The sequence below is a fragment of the Rhododendron vialii genome, chromosome 3a (genome assembly GCF_030253575.1).
Source record: "Rhododendron vialii isolate Sample 1 chromosome 3a, ASM3025357v1".
In the NCBI taxonomy this organism is placed as follows: domain Eukaryota; kingdom Viridiplantae; phylum Streptophyta; class Magnoliopsida; order Ericales; family Ericaceae; genus Rhododendron; species Rhododendron vialii.
The window spans coordinates 23,476,618-23,496,170 of NC_080559.1; the positions used below are offsets into that span (position 1 = coordinate 23,476,618).

General features: G+C 37.9%; 3 protein-coding genes across 3 annotated transcripts; 2 read left to right on the top strand and 1 right to left on the bottom strand.

Moving 5' to 3' along the window:
* The first annotated feature begins 368 nt into the window (after window positions 1–368).
* On the top strand, window positions 369–8,737 carry LOC131320541 (putative ABC1 protein At2g40090). The gene is made up of 12 exons (XM_058351268.1): window positions 369–659; window positions 2,600–2,754; window positions 2,995–3,120; window positions 3,246–3,341; window positions 3,439–3,539; window positions 4,600–4,636; window positions 5,582–5,800; window positions 6,203–6,314; window positions 6,776–6,867; window positions 6,951–7,130; window positions 7,347–7,460; window positions 8,189–8,737. The coding sequence occupies exons 1-12, from the start codon at window positions 476–478 to the stop codon at window positions 8,387–8,389; spliced, it is 1,617 nt and encodes a 538-aa protein (XP_058207251.1). The 5' UTR covers window positions 369–475; the 3' UTR covers window positions 8,390–8,737.
* A 2,252-nt stretch (window positions 8,738–10,989) lies between these two features.
* On the top strand, window positions 10,990–11,996 carry LOC131320547 (protein EARLY FLOWERING 4). Its single transcript, XM_058351275.1, has one exon. The coding sequence runs from the start codon at window positions 11,280–11,282 to the stop codon at window positions 11,715–11,717; it is 438 nt and encodes a 145-aa protein (XP_058207258.1). The 5' UTR covers window positions 10,990–11,279; the 3' UTR covers window positions 11,718–11,996.
* Window positions 11,997–13,352: 1,356 nt separating this feature from the next.
* On the bottom strand, window positions 13,353–17,944 carry LOC131320545 (peptidyl-prolyl cis-trans isomerase CYP20-1-like). The gene is made up of 8 exons (XM_058351273.1): window positions 17,591–17,944; window positions 17,389–17,454; window positions 17,179–17,257; window positions 15,972–16,019; window positions 15,855–15,878; window positions 14,335–14,517; window positions 14,132–14,207; window positions 13,353–13,653 (listed from the first exon to the last, which is right to left on the bottom strand). The coding sequence occupies exons 1-8, from the start codon at window positions 17,666–17,668 to the stop codon at window positions 13,515–13,517; spliced, it is 693 nt and encodes a 230-aa protein (XP_058207256.1). The 5' UTR covers window positions 17,669–17,944; the 3' UTR covers window positions 13,353–13,514.
* Window positions 17,945–19,553: the final 1,609 nt, after the last annotated feature.

Genomic DNA, 19,553 nt, shown 5'->3' on the forward strand with positions numbered 1-19,553 from the left:
TTCAAAAACGTGAGGGGAGGTGTCTGTCATTGTCAGAAACCTCAAGGGAGGTAAGTGAAATTTACCCAAAGTGGAATGCAATTAGCTAAAAGTGGAGTGCCGAAATCATATAATTTTTCGTTAGTGTCAAAATTTTGGTACATAAAAGATTTTTGTACAACCATGTATAAGGTACAATAAGTATTGATGTTAAGAAAAATTGCTTCGTAATTGATTTTCACACCATTTTTTTAATAATCGCATAGTTTTCTTGTGATATGAGTTTACAAAATTAACATTTCATTTGAATAGTTTTTCAAACTTGAAAGGATAATTTACATCAAATAAAACGAGAGTACTGCAAAAGAATAAAAAGCTAGTGCAAAAAATATTCCTCAGTTTAGTTGAGACAAAGTACAAATAACGGGCAAGAGGTAAAGAGAAGGTGGGGTTTCGTTCTCTTTCCTTTGCCTTGTCGAAGTACCCGAAGAGGCGAATGGCGGCGCGATTCTTGTGGCGCGCTACAAGGAAGCTAGCGTTGGCTGCCACCGCCGCGGGCAGTGGTGTGGCGGCGGCGGCTATTGCCACCTCCGACGACCCCGCAACCGCCCTCAAGCTCTCTTTCACCGTCCCTCTCCGCCTCGCCCGCCTTTCCACCACTGCCGCCGTCATCGCTTTTGGTACGTGCTCCCCCAATCTCGACGTCCTCATTTCCGAAAAAACGCCATTTTCTTCTAGATAGTCGTCTTAGGTTTTCAACAGAATTCCACATGGACGTCTTGTACTTTTAGAGTATTAGGTTTCTGGTTCGAAACCTCTTAGGTGCTATTCCTTTGGGTCATTCTGGCTTTTAATTGGGATCCCTGTAAGTGGGTGGTGGGATTGGTCCTCAGGATTAGTCGAGGTGTGCAAAAGCTGGCCTGAACACCTTGAGTTACCAAAAGAAAAAGGAATTATGCTTCAGCGATGTGCATTTACGTGTGTATTAGAACATGAATAGGGGAATTATATCTCTTCTATGTGGTCCAAATATGAGCTTTTATATCGAAAAAATTGGACCCTGGTAAATGTGTAGGTTAAATTTTTATCTGCAATTCCATTTTGATAAAGTTAGAGCTGGAAAGATCCAATAATAACAAGATAAAACAAAGAATTCTTTGCTTTGATTCTGTGCGGAAGGGCCTTTTTCTTTTTATTTCCCTGGCGGGCTAGGTTAGTACCTAGCGGGGGCTTTTTCGTTTGTTTCAACTGAATCGAAGATAAAAGGAATTTATCTAATTTGAAACGAAAAATACGAGCTATAGAAAATTCTTGTTTGTTAGCATAATCCTAGTGTGCCGATAGGTTTGGTGTAAAATATTTCACTATCAAGTCTTAGGAGAGAAGATTTTATGGCTTGGATATTGTTTGGTTGGCCAAAACTGATTGCCATATCGGAAAAGAAAGAATTCGAACAAGTAGGAATTTTAAGTTTGGATGTTTTATGGTAATCTAAGGGAAGGAAGGTACTAATCCACCAGAATTTTTCCCTTTGCTATGTTGAATTGATAATTAAATTCATATTAGAAGTATGGAAATGATTTGGAATGTAGGTTCTTGAATGAGTTGGCGCAGACGAGGATTTCTGCAGAGATAGGAGTAGGAGAACTGCGAGTGGATTGCATTTGGATTGAGTATTAGCTTCTAGAGTTTAGGGTGACTATGTTCTGTTTCACGTCCAGTGATAGTGTCCAAACCAAAGAAAAGCTTCAGGGGCATCCACTATTCTCATCTCGTTAAGTCAGATTGGTTATACTTTTTTGCAATGTTTTACAGGCAAATGTACAATGTCAGGTGCTTTTTCCTTCATGAGGTGAGACGTAGGAACTTTGAGGTGTAAGCATTTAGTATGTTAAAGTCAAGTTAATAAGTACGTAGAACCATTTATAATATATCCTTATAAAGTGAGAGTGATAATATTGCTAAGTAAAAGTTGTAAAAGCTCCTAAAAACCTAATAATTTATATGTTAATACTAGTGTTCACCAAATTACTATCTCAAAAACATTCCCAAGTAAAGCAAAGATTGATAGGTAGACAAGTTGTAGGCTTTTGGAGGGTAGACACAAATTCAAAGGCCTCAGGACGTTGTCCCATAGCCTGGCCTTGATGTAAGCCTCGACTTAGCCTTTGAAAACATTGCTTTTTTGACTTTTCATTTTGACTGGGACCGGATTCCTAAACCTTGGCTGGGCACCCTCTATTTAAGATGTCACCATGGGTATTGATTGATCAGTGTCACTCTTGTATCAGGCTGTTGCGTGATTTGTGATAGATAAACCCAGCAATCAGAATGGAATGGACTATAAAGTCTTGTTTTCCTATATTAATGTTTCTCCTCTATTGTTTTTACTGGGAAAAAAAGTGATCCATCCTAGAAGCAAATATGCATTTGGTAGCTTGCCTATTTGGTTCATTGTCTCTTCTAATGGTAAAGGTTCAGACTTGTGAGCGCTGCAAAAGGGTGATGTATAGAGCAGCCACAGTGTGCAATAACAGGCCGCCCTAGCCTGGACAATGCAATTTTATGACTGGACAATGCATTAGATTTTGATGGAGTTCCAACTTTGTTGTTTTGTTAGATTATGAATATTCTCTGTGGGGACTGCAAGAAGATAGCATTGAAAGGTCAAAAGTTAAACATGCGGTTCACGTCAGGAGTGCCCATAAGCTGGAAGAACTATGTTTCAAAAATGGTGGCATATATATCAAGCTTGGTCAACATATTGGTCAGCTGGTAGGCATTTATTTGCACTTTCTTTTTCATCAGCATTCTTCCCTCTCCTGTCTTTTAGTCAGGGGAGCTTCTTTGTTTCTTGAAATAAGGAAATTGGAACTTTCCTCCCGTATTTAAAGATTGTTCAGACTCTATCTGTTAGATAAGTCATTGCTTTTAGAGCGAAATAATGGTCCTTATTGTGATGGTTGAGTTTCAATCTTACTGCAAGCTCTGAATGCAAAATTTTGTTATGTATAGGAATACTTAGTACCTCAAGAGTATGTCCAGCGAATGAGAGAGTCTTTGTTGGATCGATGTCCAGTTTCGTCTTACAATGAAGTGTGTGAAGTTGTCAAGAAGGAACTTGGGGGTACTCCAGATGAAGTATGCAATTTTTGTCTAATTTGTGAACATTTGAATTTAATGGATGGGCTTCTTAGCTCTTGCCTTAGCCTTCGTTTTTTGTCAATTGGTTTGTCAAACCACTGAGTAAGCCTTCTCATGTCTAGATGTTTTCTGAGTTTGATTCTGTCCCAATAGCAAGTGCCTCGCTCGCGCAAGTTCACATTGCTCGCACTCACGATGGGCAAAAAGTTGCTGTGAAGGTTAGAACTGCTTCAGTTTTATTTGCACGCAGTGTCTATGTGTTGATGCTTATAATGAGATTTATTCTATATATAATTATTATTGGATAAAATCCAGGTTCAGCATCCTCACATGACAGATACTGCGGCTGCGGATTATGCAACTGTGGAGCTAATTGTTAATACCTTGCATCGTTTTTTTCCAACTTTTGATTACAGGTTTGCTGATTGGATTTCTTTTAAACCCAAAGTTGTTCTAACATTCTAGATTTACAGACTGTTATGTGGTCGACTCAAGACAAATCATTTTTGTTGGAACACTGCATAGATGCTTGTTATAGTTTATAATTTCTGTACACCTATTTGCTTAGGCACATTGCACGCCATATAGATACATGTTAATATGTTATGCTTATTGCAATATATGTAGCCAAGTAAGAAAACAATCCTAAAGCAAAATGTCTATGTTTTGGGTAAATATGTGGCAATGTTCTAAAAAGCGCTCGGCGCTAGGCGGGCGGCCGACCACCTTCAAGCTTCGAGACCTATTAATCGGCCATTAATCGCCTTTTAGCAATTAGTCGGATTTTTCTTTTTTTTAAAAATTCTGCAACCTCCCTACCATTAATAATCACAGATTTTCTAGTTGCTGTGATATATCTTCTCTCCCAAAAAATTTCCTAGTTCTCTTTGGCTATTGGATGCTCAATGTTGACGCTTCTAAATGTTAACAGTTCTCTGCAATTCAAATATAGAGACATAGAAACTAGGTTCTACGAAATAACTAGTCAATCCATAATGAGAAGTTCAATGTTCATAGTTCAAACCAAATGAAACCAAGTACGAAATTACCAGTCAATTACAAAGTGCAACGTTCAAACCAAATGAAACCAAGTACAAAATTATTAGTCAATTACTCTTCTTCTTCTCCATATCCATCCATAACTTCGTCTCCATCGGACTCACGCTCAAAATCGCCGTTTAATCGATTAACCGATTAATCACCGTTTAATCGCCGATTAACCAATTAATCGCCGATTAATGGGCGATTAATCGCCGATTAACCGATTAATCGCCGATTAATGGGCGATTAATCGCCGCCAAATGCCGATTAATCTCCAGACCGCCTAATTCAAACGCCCAAGCATTAATCTGATCGGAGAGGCCTTAAAACCTATTAATCGCCCATTAATCGGCGATTAAACGCGATTTTTAGAACACTGATATGTGGTGGGGTGGACAATTGTATTAACTCGAGTTTGTTGATCATTATTGGCAGGTGGTTGATCGACGAAGTGCGTGACAGTTTACCTAAGGCTAGTTGCTTAACGCCGCCTTCTAAACCACCCCCAACCCCCCCCCCCCCCCCCCCCCGCTCTCTTGTTTTTCGCTCCTCCAATTCCCAACATAAATTTTTTATTTCTCATTTATTTGTTACTATGTATTTGACGTCGTATTCATATTACTCTCCGGACTTATCTTTGGATGCTTGTGTAAGGACTAAAGAATTCAACATTGCATGATTTCCGTATTTGTCAGGTTTAAACGTCGAAGTATGAATTAGAGATAATATGTGAAGTTTAGTTTATTAACTTCTAATCCTCGTTCGATTTTATGGAAGTATACACCTAATGGACCAATCTGCTAGAGACTATGTTTAGACAAGGCATGAACTTTTTTGCAGTTTTTGGGCAGGTTGTGGAACCTTGAGGTCAGGATTTCTAGCTTCACTCTTTTAGCTTCTTAATTTGCTCGTTAAGGGCATTATGAAAATTGTTAAAGATGTTGGAGGGTCCATGGGCCAATATACAGATGCAGCCCTCTATTACCTTTTGCGAATTTAAGAGTTATGTAAATGAACCTAACTACCAGAAAAGAGACATTGTAATGTATAATTACAAAATTTATTCATCATTACGGTAAAACATTGAACTTTTGATGCCGTACTGGTGATAATCAATTACATGCTTGATGCTTGTGTCGTCCAGTCATAATCCTGTTGACTGGATACCTGGTATTCATTTAGTTATGATTGAACTTCTTTGCCAAGTCATAATCCTGTTGACCATATACCAGGTATTCATTTAGATATGATTGAACTTCTCTGGAAAATACGGATTCTTTAGATGATTTTCTTGACTAGTTCTAAATCTAATTGTGCATTAAAGTTAAGAACTTCTGTTACTTTACGTTATACATTGAGCATGTAGCTGTCCTGAATGTCTAAATAAATCTTGATAAATGATAGCTGTGCTTACCAGGAACTAGATTTTTTGGTTGAGGCCAAGAACAGCGTAAAATGTATGGATAACTTTCGGAAGTTATCTCCTCGTGTTGCAGACTGTGTGTACGCCCCAACGGTCTATTGGAATTTAAGCACCTCAAAATTATTGACGATGGAATTTATAGATGGCGCTCAAGTAACCGATGTGAAGAAAATTCAAGGACTTGGAATCCAGCCGAATGATGTGGCTAAACTTGTAAGTTCACGACCCTCTACTAGGAGGTAACTTGGAAATATTTGAATGCAAAGCATCCGAAGTCATCCATTTTTTTGGTTGAAGAGATTTCTGGGTGAACTTTTAAAGATATCAGGTGATTGAAATGACGGTGTTATCCATACCGTATGGCATTTCAAGTGATTAATAACTGCCTTATAGGAGGACCATTTGATTGGGTTGGTTATTTACCTAGACTTTTAACGGCTTGTCTGAACATTTAAAGATCTTAAACTGTGCAAATGTTGATTTGTATGCTTTCGACTGCATATTTCCTCTATTGAGATCATTGGGTTGGAAATGCATTAGTTTCGGTTTTTCATGGAAATTTAGCGTATTTATTCTTGAAAGACTAAGAAAGGAGGTTGATTTAATCTTTTGTAGCTCAGTCAAGCTTTTGCTGAAATGATGTTCAGACATGGGTTTGTTCACTGTGACCCACATGCTGCCAACTTGCTGATTCGTCCATTGCCTTCTGGCAAGAGGAGTATTCTTGGTGAGTCCTCTGTTCATGTTGATGTGAGCAACTGGGCAATCTGTTTTATACATGCACATCTTTGATCAGTTATAGTATCAGAGGAGTTATTAAGTTTTTAACAGTTACATGATCATCTGTGGCTTCAGTCAACAGGATAAAATTCTTTTATTAATCTCATCTTTTTTCTTTATTGCAGTAACATATAAAAGCCTCAAAGTAATACAGTATTTTTAATAATACAGAGAAATCTGTTTTAACATGATCTGAAGTATGATTAAAATGCTGTCAATTAAATTGTCAGTTTTGTGGGAAAGAAAAGAACTGGTTAGGAGATGATGACACTTGGCCTCATGCTGTTTACATGATCCTGTTATCCATGTTTACTTATCTGTTTCGTATATGTGCTGCACTATTCATTTTGCACGAGTATTGTGGATGGGCTTTTCCTCTCTGATTTGTCTGTATTTTCCCATTTGGAGGCAAGAGAAAACCACAATTGGTACTTCTAGACCATGGACTGTACAAAGAACTTGACCTCCCTACAAGAACCAACTATGCTGCACTCTGGAAGGTGCATAGTTCTTTTCCTACAAAATATTGTGTGCATTATCTTTTCTCATTGTGATCTCATGTTGGTTTTGTCCTCTATTACAGGCATTAATATTTTCTGATGCTCGTGGAATAAAGGAAAACAGTGAGAAATTGGGCGCTGGTGGGGATCTGTATGCATTGTTTGCTGGTGTTCTTACAATGAGACCTTGGAATAGGGTGATAGACCAATCTGTTGATCATTTGGCTCTACAAGGCGATGATACTGATCGTTCAGAACTCCAGGTGTCCATCTACAATAAAATGTATTATTTGTTAAAAAAATTTAAGGTTGTATTTGAATACACCCTTGCACTGGAATGGTCCTTTTTCACTTTCTATGGAATGAAAGTTCAAGCAATTGGGTTCAAAAGGAAAATCGTTATCATATTTTGTTGTAGGTGGTTGGTTTAAGGCTTCTTCGAAATGACCATATGCATATATTGTACTGTTCTTTGGCAGATGTATGCTTCTCAATATTTCCTTCAAATCTCAGAGCTGCTAAGGAGACTTCCCCGTGTTATTCTGCTAATGCTGAAGACAAATGACTGCTTACGGGCAGTTAATAATTCGCTGGTATGATTTCGAACATGTCTGGTTGACTGATTTTTCAATCCTCCCCCTCCTCTCTTTTTTCTTCCTTTCTTTTCCCAATCTTAGTTAGACAAATGTGAAGTTGCAGTTTGCAAACATATATACACACTAGGATTTTTGACATCTCATTTTGGGTAGTTTATTCATTAGTTTTTTTTTTTTTTTATTGCCTGCATTGCATTGCCAACATTATTGAGTTGGGATTCTCCGATAGGTGTGGATTGGGGTCGATGGAGTATGGAATATTGGGCTTGGCCCTCTTGGTAACCTGGGATTGATCGTTTTCCTTTTTTATCCTTGGTTACGGCCGTATTTACTTTCCAATCCAAGAATTTCATTGCATCACCAAGATCGTTTTATTCTTCTCGTACTTCGTAGGAATAAACGATGGCAAAAAGAGTACAATTTGTGCCATTCAATGACAATAAATTTGAAAAACTAGTGCCTTATCCGCCTCACTGATTCTAAGGGAAACATCTCTTCCATTTTTCTGTATTTTTAGGTAGTTGTTACTCCATATATCATCATTGGGTTTTCTGCTCATCATTTTAAAATATTCATGTGTCATCATCCTGCATTTTTCTTTGGTTGGTATTAAAGCATCAAGCATCCTGTACGACAGCTTATCAAATCTTTCAGATTCATGGGGCTATTAATTTTTTTGGCCAGTTTTAGCTTTTTGACGTTTGCTTTTCCTGCTTCTTCCATAGCTGAAGGGATCTTCTCTTGAGACATTTTTGATCATTGGAAGAGTTTCTTCAGAGGCACTCATCGAGGCACAGTTGTCACAAACCAAGTCCTCCCTATACCGGATAAATCTTTGGTTGGAGGAATTGTTGCTAGAAGTGCGACTTCTTGGAATGCAGATAGCGCTGTGGCTTTTACAACTCAGAAAAGCTTTATCTTTATGAAGTAGTTATCGCATTGGAGAGATACTTATTCTTGGGCAATACACAACATTTTCAGGTATAGAGATGCATTCTTTGTCTCAGCAGCTCAGCTCGTCCATTTGGATGCATCGATGAACGTTGAGAAACTGAGTTTTTTTCATCCAAATAATAGGTGTATTCTTTTTGTTACCGAGCAGTTCTGTATTCTTTTAATTGGAAACATCATGTTCATTTGCGAGTGGCAGGATTGGGAAAAGCCCATCAATGTTGTGGAGTATAGATAAGAGTATGTAACGAGATAGTTAAGTGGATGTTGACATGTTATGCTCAATAAAATTTGGAAAAATCTCTGTATTGAATTTCTTTCTACACTGTGAATATTTCCATTGCAATTGGGGTTTGACTTAAGCTGCAGGTTCTTGGTAAAGCAACAATGTTTCTGTTAAATATACCGATAGACTGCTGCTACTTGACTGATTTTTTTTTCGAGCATTAAAAGTTTGTATCTGGAGATGAAAATGGGAGCCATAACTATGAATGGTGTAGTTCTAGAAGATAGTGTAAATTTCTTACTTTGATTTGCCGTTGTCTTGGGCTTTACTGTTGGTGTGCACGAGAACTTGCTTGCTGGAAACAGTCAATCTGGACTCAACTTTGTTGACATCCCCCTTTTTGACGTCTCCTCTTTTGTAGGTGTAGAAACTCTCAGGATTGTGCATTGCTTGTGTGTATGATAAGATCGATAATCCCTTAGTTTGGCTGTCGGTCGACTCGATTAAATTCATTCAAATTTAGCTAAATTGATAAGTTAAGTTTGAACACATTTACTGAATTTTATTGAGTTCTGAATAAATTTAACAACTCATTACTCCGACTAAGCTCGTTTAAAACTTGACCTTACTCGTGTCAAACTTACAGTTTCCTTTTTCCGATCTTGTCTTACCGACTAGTAAGGCCTCAAGGAGTTGTGGTCCTAATGGGGAGATTTGTGGAGGGAACAAACAAAAAAAAAACGATGGAAACACACAGGAAAATGCCCTCCATTTTACCTTCCACAAATCTTATAGAACAAGTTGTAGGAGGAGGAGTAGCTAAATGATAGGTACCACGTACTTTAATCTACTTAGATATGTACTAGATGTTGGTTTCAAACCTCATTCTTGCCAAAAACAAAAAGGCCCTGTTTGATAGGAGGGATTGGATTAGATGGAATTGTGGTCAAAGAATTATTAATGAGGGGATTATTACTGAGGGGACCGTTTGAGAGTATAGTCCCTCATATCCCATGTTTTGTTAGTGCATGGGATTCAACAAAGGGCAAGGTCAATACCGTATGTCCTATGTTTGTTTTGAATACCGGTTGACAAGGATTAATGGCTCAATTGTCCATATTGCCCCTAGTGCAATTTATAGATGAGTGATTATATTTCAACCCAAAAAATTATTTCTAATCCCAACTACTCTTTACAACCACCTCAATTAGTTTGATCCCAAAAAAAAACTTGATTTTTGATTGACTGTGTTGCCCCCAAAGCAATTTACAAACCCACCCATATCCTTTTATAGCAGGACACAACACTCCACAAAGAAGACGGATGTTTTGGAAAAACCATCGAAAGGATTAAGTAAACCGTCGAAAGCTTCTAACACGCACAAAAACATGTCGAAATTATTAGGCTTGTTTTCAAAATGTTTGCATTTAAAAAAAAAAAAAAAAAAAACAGACACACGGAGAAACGGATAAATTATATGGCGGCTTTTGGTTGATTCACATATGTAACATAAAATGTAATTCACTGTTGTAAAGGAAAATGGCATGAAAAAATGTTAGAAAAGGAAAGGACAGTGGTAGGGAAAAATAAATTGTAACGTAAAATGTAACAAAAAATGTAATTCAATGTTGTAAAGGAAAATGGTATGAAAAAATAAAATGTACCAAAATATTTTTTTTTTGTCAAGGTCGGTAGAAAAAGTATTTTTCCAAATAGAAATGTAATAAATTAATTTTTTAATTACATAGAATAGCCCTAATGTGTTATTCCTAAGCCATCTAGGGGCATCTTGGTACTCTAATATCTCGTCCAGAGCTTCTCTTAATCTCAGGACTAATAGTCCCCCAACCCCCTAGGATTGTTTTGTCTCAAGCTTGAAAGATAAGTAGTCCGGTGGGGAATTAATAGTCCAATCCCGAGACTAAAAACCACACAAACATGAGGTTAGAAAGGCGAGGGAATTAATAGTCCAATCCCCCTTAGTCCCCTGTCAAATCAAAACCGGGGCTTTATACTACTATATATATATATATAGACTAGATGATTTGTTTTCTAGGATAGGGATCGTTTGTTTAGGTATTTATTCTTTTGCTTTCTTATAGCCCTTGGGCAGCGATTTTGGTAAGAAAAAAAAACAAAGTTATAAGTTAGCATATTTAATGTAATTCAGATACTTCTATACTACTAACCAATTGTGACTAGCCCAATTTGTCTTGCATCTCACTAACAGATGAATGCGACGATGAGTTAGAATCTTCTCACTCGCATGTGGATGTTATTCCCTTTTTACTATTCGAATTTACTTCTCCACTTTATGAGACTAACAGTTGGGTTTGGCTTATAGTTATTATGAATTATTTTCAATTTTATGTAATTCTTATACAAGTCAATGGAATCGGTTGCAAGCAAATTTGTCAGGTTAAAAAAAAAAATATTATTCCTATACCAGACATTCATCCCACATCAGCTTAACAAAAATTGAGGGAAAAAAAAAAGGGAGTAACCTGATCGATAGCGTTATCCAATTGGGAACCCTCCGTCGTCTCCGCTTTACTCATCACTTGCTCCTCCATATCACCCAGATGACAGAACACGTTGACATCTGATCGAATTGGATGGAACTAGATTTTGATCATTGAATGACAACGCTCGAATCGTCTTCAACTGCCGAATCGAGCATGGACGACGACGCCGGATCCAACTCCCACAGCCATCGCCAAACCCCAACCCAAGCCGCTTCCTCACACACCGCCGCCGCCAACAACGCCCGCTCCCGCCGCGGCGGCGAAAAGGAAGAAGAAGAAGAAAACTTCGCCGAGGAAGGCGGCGGCGCCGAGGTCTGGGGCGCCTTCACCGAGAACTTCCGCCAGGTGCAGTCGGTTCTGGACCGGAACCGTGTGCTGATTCAGCAGGTGAACGAGAACCACCGGTCGAAGATTCACAGCAATTTGGTGAAGAACGTTGCCCTGATTCAGGAGATCAACGGGAACATATCAAAGGTGGTGTCGCTCTACTCCGACCTCTCGTCCAATTTCTCGAGCGTGTTCCAGCATCGGGATGGTGGTCCGGAGGCTTGAATCCGTTTTGATTTCTGCAAAATTCAGTCCCCTGTGTATTTGTATGTTTTCACTCGTATTATCCTTGAATTGAGTAGGAGCCAATTTCAACTTAACTGTGTATTGACTGTGGGTGTGTGGCATTGATTGTGTGCTCTATCGTTAGCTTTTGGATTTAGATGGTGTCAACTTAATCTTGTAGAATACTATCTTTGCTAATGATTTCCTGGTTTTGTTTCTGGGACTTCGGCGGCCAATGCTGGATTTTATGGAACATTGTGGTGATGCTTATTAGGTCTAGTTGTATGCTTCTTATGGATAAGTTGAAGAGGATAAACTCTTGCATCCGGACCAACGGGCGCACGCTTTGACTAATCCAGCCAATCTCACAAACTCAAGAAAAGTCAGAACAAAGCTTTTATAAATTTGGCTCCTCAAGATTTGATAGAAGTTTCAAACGTGACACAGTAGAAGGTAACAAACTCTTAAGTCTCATGCATTTACCTAGCAATGTTTCAAATGTGATATAGTAGAAGGTAACAAACTCTTAAGTCTCATGCATTTACCTAGCAATGTTTCAAATGTGACATAGTAGAAGGTAACAAACTCTTAAGTCTCATGCATTTACCTAGCAATGTTTCAAATGTGACATGGTACTATGGTAGAAAGTAACAAACTCTTAAGTCTCGTGCATTTACCTAACAATGCTAAGGCCACAACTCTTTCTTCTAGTGCCACGACACTTTCTTTCCGGTGACCATCAGACCCTCCTTTAGTCAAAATTGAGACACTCTTTTCTAGTTTCTGCTTCAAGTCTTCTTTAAATTTGAGTGGAGAAATCGAAGATCATGGCATGCCCTCTTCTCGCACACCAGTGACAAGCTTTCAGTCTTTCTCTTGGATGTACAAACAAATACAAAACATCTCTTCCTTCTCAAAAATAAGATAAACTACCCCATCTCTTCCAAGGCCTAGATATATACATGCAAGACGAAAATTGAGTTATGGAAAGGAAGATCATGCTCGATGCCTATATCAGCGACGGCAATCGTGCACCGCCAAGAGGTCTTTCACGGTTATCAACGGCACCGGAAAAGGTCTAGATGACGTTTGGTCGTCCACGGGCGTGGAAGTTTGACCCGGATCTGAATTCCAAAATATTTGCAAGCAGATGCAAATCGGTTAAAGACTTTAAAGTGACAAGAGGAGTGAAAGAGGAAAGCAACAAAGGACCTGATGAGTAGTCGTTCTGGTTTGTGTATGCGAACAGGAGGAGGGAACAGGAAGATCAAATCCGGGGCAAAACTGTCAGACTACAGAAAATACTCGTGGCACTAAAAAAATTGGTCATGGCATTAGGGCCACCCTATCGCTAAACCATCGTTTATTGCCAAACCAAGCCCAGTGGATAATTAACACATTGTTACAAGCTGAAGAGATAGCCCAAATTGATGTAGTTAATAAGGTATAATGTGACAGTAGATCATATCTATGATTGAAAGATAGCATATGGTAACCAAAGAATCAAAATGTGATACAGGAGTCGATAACATACCCCCCGAACTCCTCTTCCCCATTCAAGCATAGACTCTAGCTGTTAGCAATTGGAGTTTGTATTGACGATATAACAAATGAAAAAGATATCGAGAGATGGCATATGGAATATTGAGGAGAGCTCTCATTTACTCCATGTGTTAGTAACTCTTAACAACTAAACCAGTATGTAGACAACACAAGTCTGCATACAGTGAGTGAGTGAGTGTGTGTGAGAGAGAGTAGTTAGTTACACATGTTCCATATACAATTTAAGAGACGCAGTCACAATGGTAGTTCACCGCTATCTAAAATAACAACTTTGCTCCTAGGCGTGCCACTTTTTGTCCCCACACCTTCAATCTTGAAGACAACATCCATCCCAGAAAGCACTTTGCCAAAAACAACGTGACGCCCATCCAGCCTGAACGAAGAAAAAGAAAGTCAATGCATGCGTCCAAAAACTATCCCCCAGGCCTAAGTATATAATCTGAATATATAATCTGAAGTACCAGCAAATGCATTGTATTGATCCACCAGTTAGGCAAAATTTACCAATTCATACACCACCGAAATGCTAAACACTCAAGTTCTAGCATGGGTATGTCACAATGCCAAATGCCAAAGTTACCCCATTCTTGACAGTTTTTACAAGTTAACGCTATTTATGATAATGATGCCTTTCTAGCCTACTTGCTAGCGTTTAGTGTAAAACAATCTTTTAAGCGGCACTGCAGCAGCATGTGACGGTATTGATGGTACTTGAACTACTATTTCACAACAAATACACTAGCTTCCAAGTTACTTTTGTCCAATCCAAGGATAGACAATATTATCAAAGACACAGATTCTACAACAGATGATAAAAGTATTACATATGGGGAAAAATAACGTTCACTTACCAGCTAGTTGTTACTGTAGTAATGAAGAATTGTGATCCATTGCTATCTTGTCCTGAATTTGCCATAGACATAACTCCTGCGAACAGGAAGTTACAGAAGAAAGCATCAATGAAAATTCTAGTGGTATGCCGTCCAGATCTGAAAGCCTCAACTTTAGATGCAACCCATTTGAGTTCGGTGCTTGGAATGAGTTCTACACTTACCCGAGCCAGTGTGCTTTAGTTGAAAATTCTCATCAGCAAACTTGTCACCATAGATTGATTCTCCACCGCGCCCATCACCCCAAGTAAAATCACCTCCCTGGATCATAAAACTGGGAATGACCCTATGGAACATGCTCCCTTTGTAATGGAGGCGCTTCCCACTTTTACCGGTTCCTTTCTCTCCTGAAAAAATTGTGATTGATCAACATGTAATCAACAACTAAAACAACTCCACCCAGTCACTAGGGTACTATTTTGCTCCCAATTTGTACGCAATAGATATTGCAAAACTACTTTCCTTGATGTTCTTCCAACGAGATGATTTCAATAAGATAATGTTGTAAGCAATCACTAGTACATTACAGATGTTTCCAAATAAAAGGTCACATCTTACCACCGTCTTATTCTACAGATGATTCACAACAAAGTTCATCGAGTTGGACAAGATTTTTGGAAGAATACTAAAGACGAGTGGGGAAGAAGATCATTTGTATTACACTTGAACTCAAACTGTTTTTTGGCTTGGTACAAAATGGCTAGAACCTATCTCTATTTATATTACTCCATGAAAGACTCTAGTACAAAGATATATTTTTATACAAGATAAACTTTGAGGTAATTCTAGAATTACACATGTGGATATTTATACTACTCCATGGAAGACTCTAATACAAAGATATTTTCATCCAAGATAAACTTTGAGATAATTCTAGAATTACGCATGTGACTAATTCTCACAAAAAACTCTCAAGATTTCACAAAGATATTCTAGAGCTTCTAGAGCAAGATATTTTAGAGTTTCTAAAAACTAGATATTTATATTTTCTTCAATAATATCTTCCATCTTTGGGTTTTGTTAATTGGAGTTTTGTCAATTGGATTTGTTTGGACTTAACTTCCTTGGGCCAAAATACTAAATTTAGTTTATCCTTCAACAACATAAATCATAATTAATATACACTTAAAAAATAGATACACCAATTATGCTTACATTTAAAAAAAAAATGTTTTTAAGATGCGAAATTTCAAGTCTCTTAACTGGGGCCTATTACATTAAGGCTTTATGTTCCCTTTGTTAAGAAAAAAAAGTAAGGCAAAACACAATCGAAGTATGGTTCTTTCTTCTATATAAGTCCTACATTGAGGTTGAATTCCTATCAAAACGTTTGGAAGATGCCATAATTAGATCAAATGGCTTAGATTAATAAGGTCCAACTTTTTCTCAATAAGTAATCATAGGATACATACCAAGTTAGGATACGCATATAAATCGTAGGATACACGGTCGTATCATAGGATTTCTATACAAAAATGATACAAGGTGAGATACGTATCGTTCTCCAAATGAGACAATACAAATCGTAGGATATGTATCATGTATGATGTATCGTAGGTTTTTAACAACTATGCATGCGAAGAGTATTAACCCACGAAATTTTCATCTTCAAAAAACTGAAAAAGGAAGTAGCTTCCGTTAAACACATAACAGATAAACAAGGGATTAAAAGTTACTTAGGTACCAGTGCAAAGAGCGCGAAAGTTTTCTGCATGGAACACACAAAAAACAAATCAGTTGCTTACTTCCATAGTACTCCAAGTCAAGACATCAAAGATCAATTGTCTTAATGGTACAGTACCTGCAGTTTTGGGGACTGTTTTCCCAAAGAGACCCATGATGATACGGCCTGAAAACAAATTGAACGTGAGTGTGGAATATAAAATACTAAGGCAGCATCAATGAGAATCACAATTTATCATCACATGACTGATTGACTTCTGCTTCTACTGACAGGAAACCCCTAAAAAGAGGGAGAGTTAGCTAAAATCAGTTTACAGATGACATGTTTTGGAATTCTGCCGGAATGAGTTCCTACAGCAGATACTTTAACATTATCTTTCTGACAAGTATCTTGTTTTGCATGGAAGCCTCATGAAAGCTGAGTCATTTGATCCAAACAGCATTTGATGCATGTATGAGATCAGTTTGAGGATGGAATTAAGCTGAATGTCGCTTTGTATTAAAAACTACCTCTAATGGTGTTTGAAATCTTTTCCTCATTTGCAGTAATAAATAAATGTTTGGTTTTGAGGACTCTACTAACAAGACGAGCATGCCCTTAAGCGCTATACTTAATGTATTGCAATAAGTCCATTCCTAGCTATCACTACAATATATATATATATATATATATAGAGAGAGAGAGAGAGAGAGAGAGAGAGAGAGAGAGAGAGAGAGAGAGAGAATTACCAAGTGCTAATGTATTGATTGGAGCAAAAAAGGTTATACTTGAACTTGCAAAGAAACCTTAACCACCATGTGCAAACATGCAAGGAAAATCAAATGATATAGAGCATATTAATTCTCAATAAATTGGATTCAGGTGGTTTGGTACTCATGAGTACACTCTGAGCATCCCCCTTAAGAGAATAAGCCAGACACCAACTGACATGCATCGCACTTAACACGGCCCGAAAAGGGCTTGCTTCTACACAATGAGACTGTAATCTTCTCATCGGCATGTGAAAACTTCCTTTTATTGCAAGTTGCAACCCTCATCCAAAAACAAGTTATGTAGACTTCAACTGACAAATAAACAGCGGTTGCAGCAAGATTACCCAAACAATGTCTTTAGTGCATTTTTTCCAATGACGTAGAAACTAAGACCTATTGCGAAGATTTTGAACTTGTTCATTATTTGCTGTCGTTGTTTATGACATTCAACACAAAAATAAGCCAAACTGAAGTAGAAGCTGAAAAGGTTAGGCATTTGCATATAAAAAACATAAAACATAAAACACAAAATGCACTTTGATCTCCACATAATAAAGATAACAAAGGAGTACCAGCAGGCTTGCCACCAATCTCGACATCGAAGTAAACCTTGTGCGTTACTTCTTCTAGAGTGCCCTCAGCTTTATTTTCCTAATAAACAAAATAACACAAATTCAAACTTCAAATGCACAATTTCTACCCTATCAACAGTAAGATGAACTTAAAAATTTCAGTAATACGGTGATGTACGAAATGGAATACGCGTCTAGTGAAGAGGTGACCTCGGTAGTGAGCTCGCCGCCGTTGACCTTGTGCTCCGACGAGACTACGTCATCGCTCAACCGACTCTACAAACAAAACCAATTAATCCGAGAGAGATCTGAAAACTGTGGGATGAGAGTAGCTTTGAGTGGTTTGCCATAAAAAATCGGAACAATTATTGAATCAAATGAAACAGACGATGGGAATGAAATTGGTGAGTACCAGAATGATAACTAGGGTTCCGACGAGAACCAGCATCCAGAGGAGGGCTAGCGGAAGCAACCTGTTTCTGTTGATCATCTTCCAAATTATGGTTTCTTGACCCTAGACTAGAGGGGTTCAAGGTCGGAGCTCCGGCGAGTGCCAATTCAGTTGTTGGGTTGGTCGAGGATGCGTTTCGAAAAACAAAAGAGTGCTATTTTTGCTCCAATTATCTCCGTACATGTGGGACGGGGGACCGCATGTACCAAGAATTAGTCGAGACAAAGTGTTTTGGACACCGTCGATCAGAAAAAAATAATTTATGGATGCACATGAAACGTGATGCTCGTGAGCAAAATCGAGACTCGGCTCTATTTGTTAGTGATCGAGCTAAGCTCGAGTTTGGATTTTAAATTTGTGTAGTAAACGAGTCGAGCTCTACATTTTAAAAGTCAACTCGATTTTGTATAGACTCGGCTAGTTTAAAGAAATTGAGCTCGAATGCTCCAAAACCTAACTCGGCTCGAGTCATGAATTAGTTGGTTTGATGAAGCACTACCTGATATTGAATTTTTGAGTTAGATTTTTTCGAAGTAAAACTCAATGTGAGTTCATTTTAAAGTGGGTAAGATACTAAGGCCCCGTTTCGGTTTGTAAGAAAATAAAGTTAATTTCAAACTCAAAAATTATATGTTTACGCAAATAATTTTTTTACCAATATGGATCTTATTTAATAAATCTCATTGAGATCTTTTAAATGGTGCAAAAAAATTAAAAAATTATTTTTCATTTTTATTATATTTGAGTTTGAAAATTTTTTTTAAAAAAAATTTAAAAAGAAAGCGAAACGGCACCTAATATTTGTTGGTTTTGTTAGTTGAGTGGACAAATAGAGTGGATAATGTTGACCTTTTTTTTTATTTATTGTAATGAGATTTGTTGCATTAGTTATGGATGTTATATTAAGAATCTATTACCTCGTATGAAAGAGCTACGAAAGGAACGACTACATTTGTCACTTGTCAGGGGACCCAAAGTGTGCTCCCAAAGACGAGATGAAATTAGAATTGGGATTGATAATGATAAGTGATTGTTAATGAGAAATGATTGATAATAAATATATTTGTTTGAGATGAGATTAGATGATGTAATTATTAATATCATGTTTGCTTGATATGAAATTAGATGATAGGATTGGATTGATAGAAGAGATTGGTAATGAGGAAAGGTTAGGATGTGATTATCAATACTATCTCCAATAGGGTATTGCTAATACCTCCATTTAGGGGACTTGCTCATCCCATGGGATTCACAGTCTGGAGGAATTTGTGTTACCAAACAAGGAATTCACAATCCAAAGGGACTGTTAGTCCAATCCCAAGGTCGAATCCGGTTAACAAACAGGGCCTAAATAAAATGGTAGATCAGACCCTTTCACCAACAAATGATACTGGAATTAGGCACAGTGAGGTATTGAATGATACAAACATAGAGAAATGCCATGGTCCCGTAATCTGGACTGAGAAACGCCTCATAAATTTTTGATTTATGTGGATCTCTAAATCAACCGTGGATCCCACGCTATCCGGCGAAAGTTTATTTCCTTGTTCCACATTGGACTATGGGTAGTTTTAAGGGAAGAAAATTATGGGTGCATAGTATTCCCCATAACCCCAATCATATTCGTTACCGCAAGGATGCCAATTTTTCCCAAGATTTTGAATCCTCAACTAGTGAGGTTAACTAAGATAAAAATACTAATACACTTGATAGGCAACTGTCCCAAAATACTGGATGGAACTGGTGCAGTCAAAAAACTAGGAAGTCACTTGCAATTGCAAGTTTCGACCCAAGTTAGCAACTTTTAACTTCAAACGAACCAGGGGAGGTGTTGAGTGAGAAGAAAAAATAGGTTTCCTCGAGATCTGCTCTATTTACAAAATTTTGGGAGGTGTACGGAGGTGGTCTTTCTTTTATTCTAAAA

Coding starts and splice junctions, on each gene's coding strand:
- LOC131320541 (XM_058351268.1), top strand. CDS start 476: ATGGCGGCGCGATTCTTGTGGCGCGCTACAAGGAAGCTAGCGTTGGCT. Junction 5,801..6,202: donor CGAATGATGTGGCTAAACTT/GTAAGTTCACGA, acceptor AATCTTTTGTAG/CTCAGTCAAGCTTTTGCTGA. Junction 7,461..8,188: donor GGGCAGTTAATAATTCGCTG/GTATGATTTCGA, acceptor CTTCTTCCATAG/CTGAAGGGATCTTCTCTTGA.
- LOC131320547 (XM_058351275.1), top strand. CDS start 11,280: ATGACAACGCTCGAATCGTCTTCAACTGCCGAATCGAGCATGGACGAC.
- LOC131320545 (XM_058351273.1), bottom strand. CDS start 17,668: ATGATCAACAGAAACAGGTTGCTTCCGCTAGCCCTCCTCTGGATGCTG. Junction 16,020..17,178: donor GATTGGTGGCAAGCCTGCTG/GTACTCCTTTGT, acceptor ATTTGTTTTCAG/GCCGTATCATCATGGGTCTC. Junction 13,654..14,131: donor ACTACAGTAACAACTAGCTG/GTAAGTGAACGT, acceptor TTCTTCGTTCAG/GCTGGATGGGCGTCACGTTG.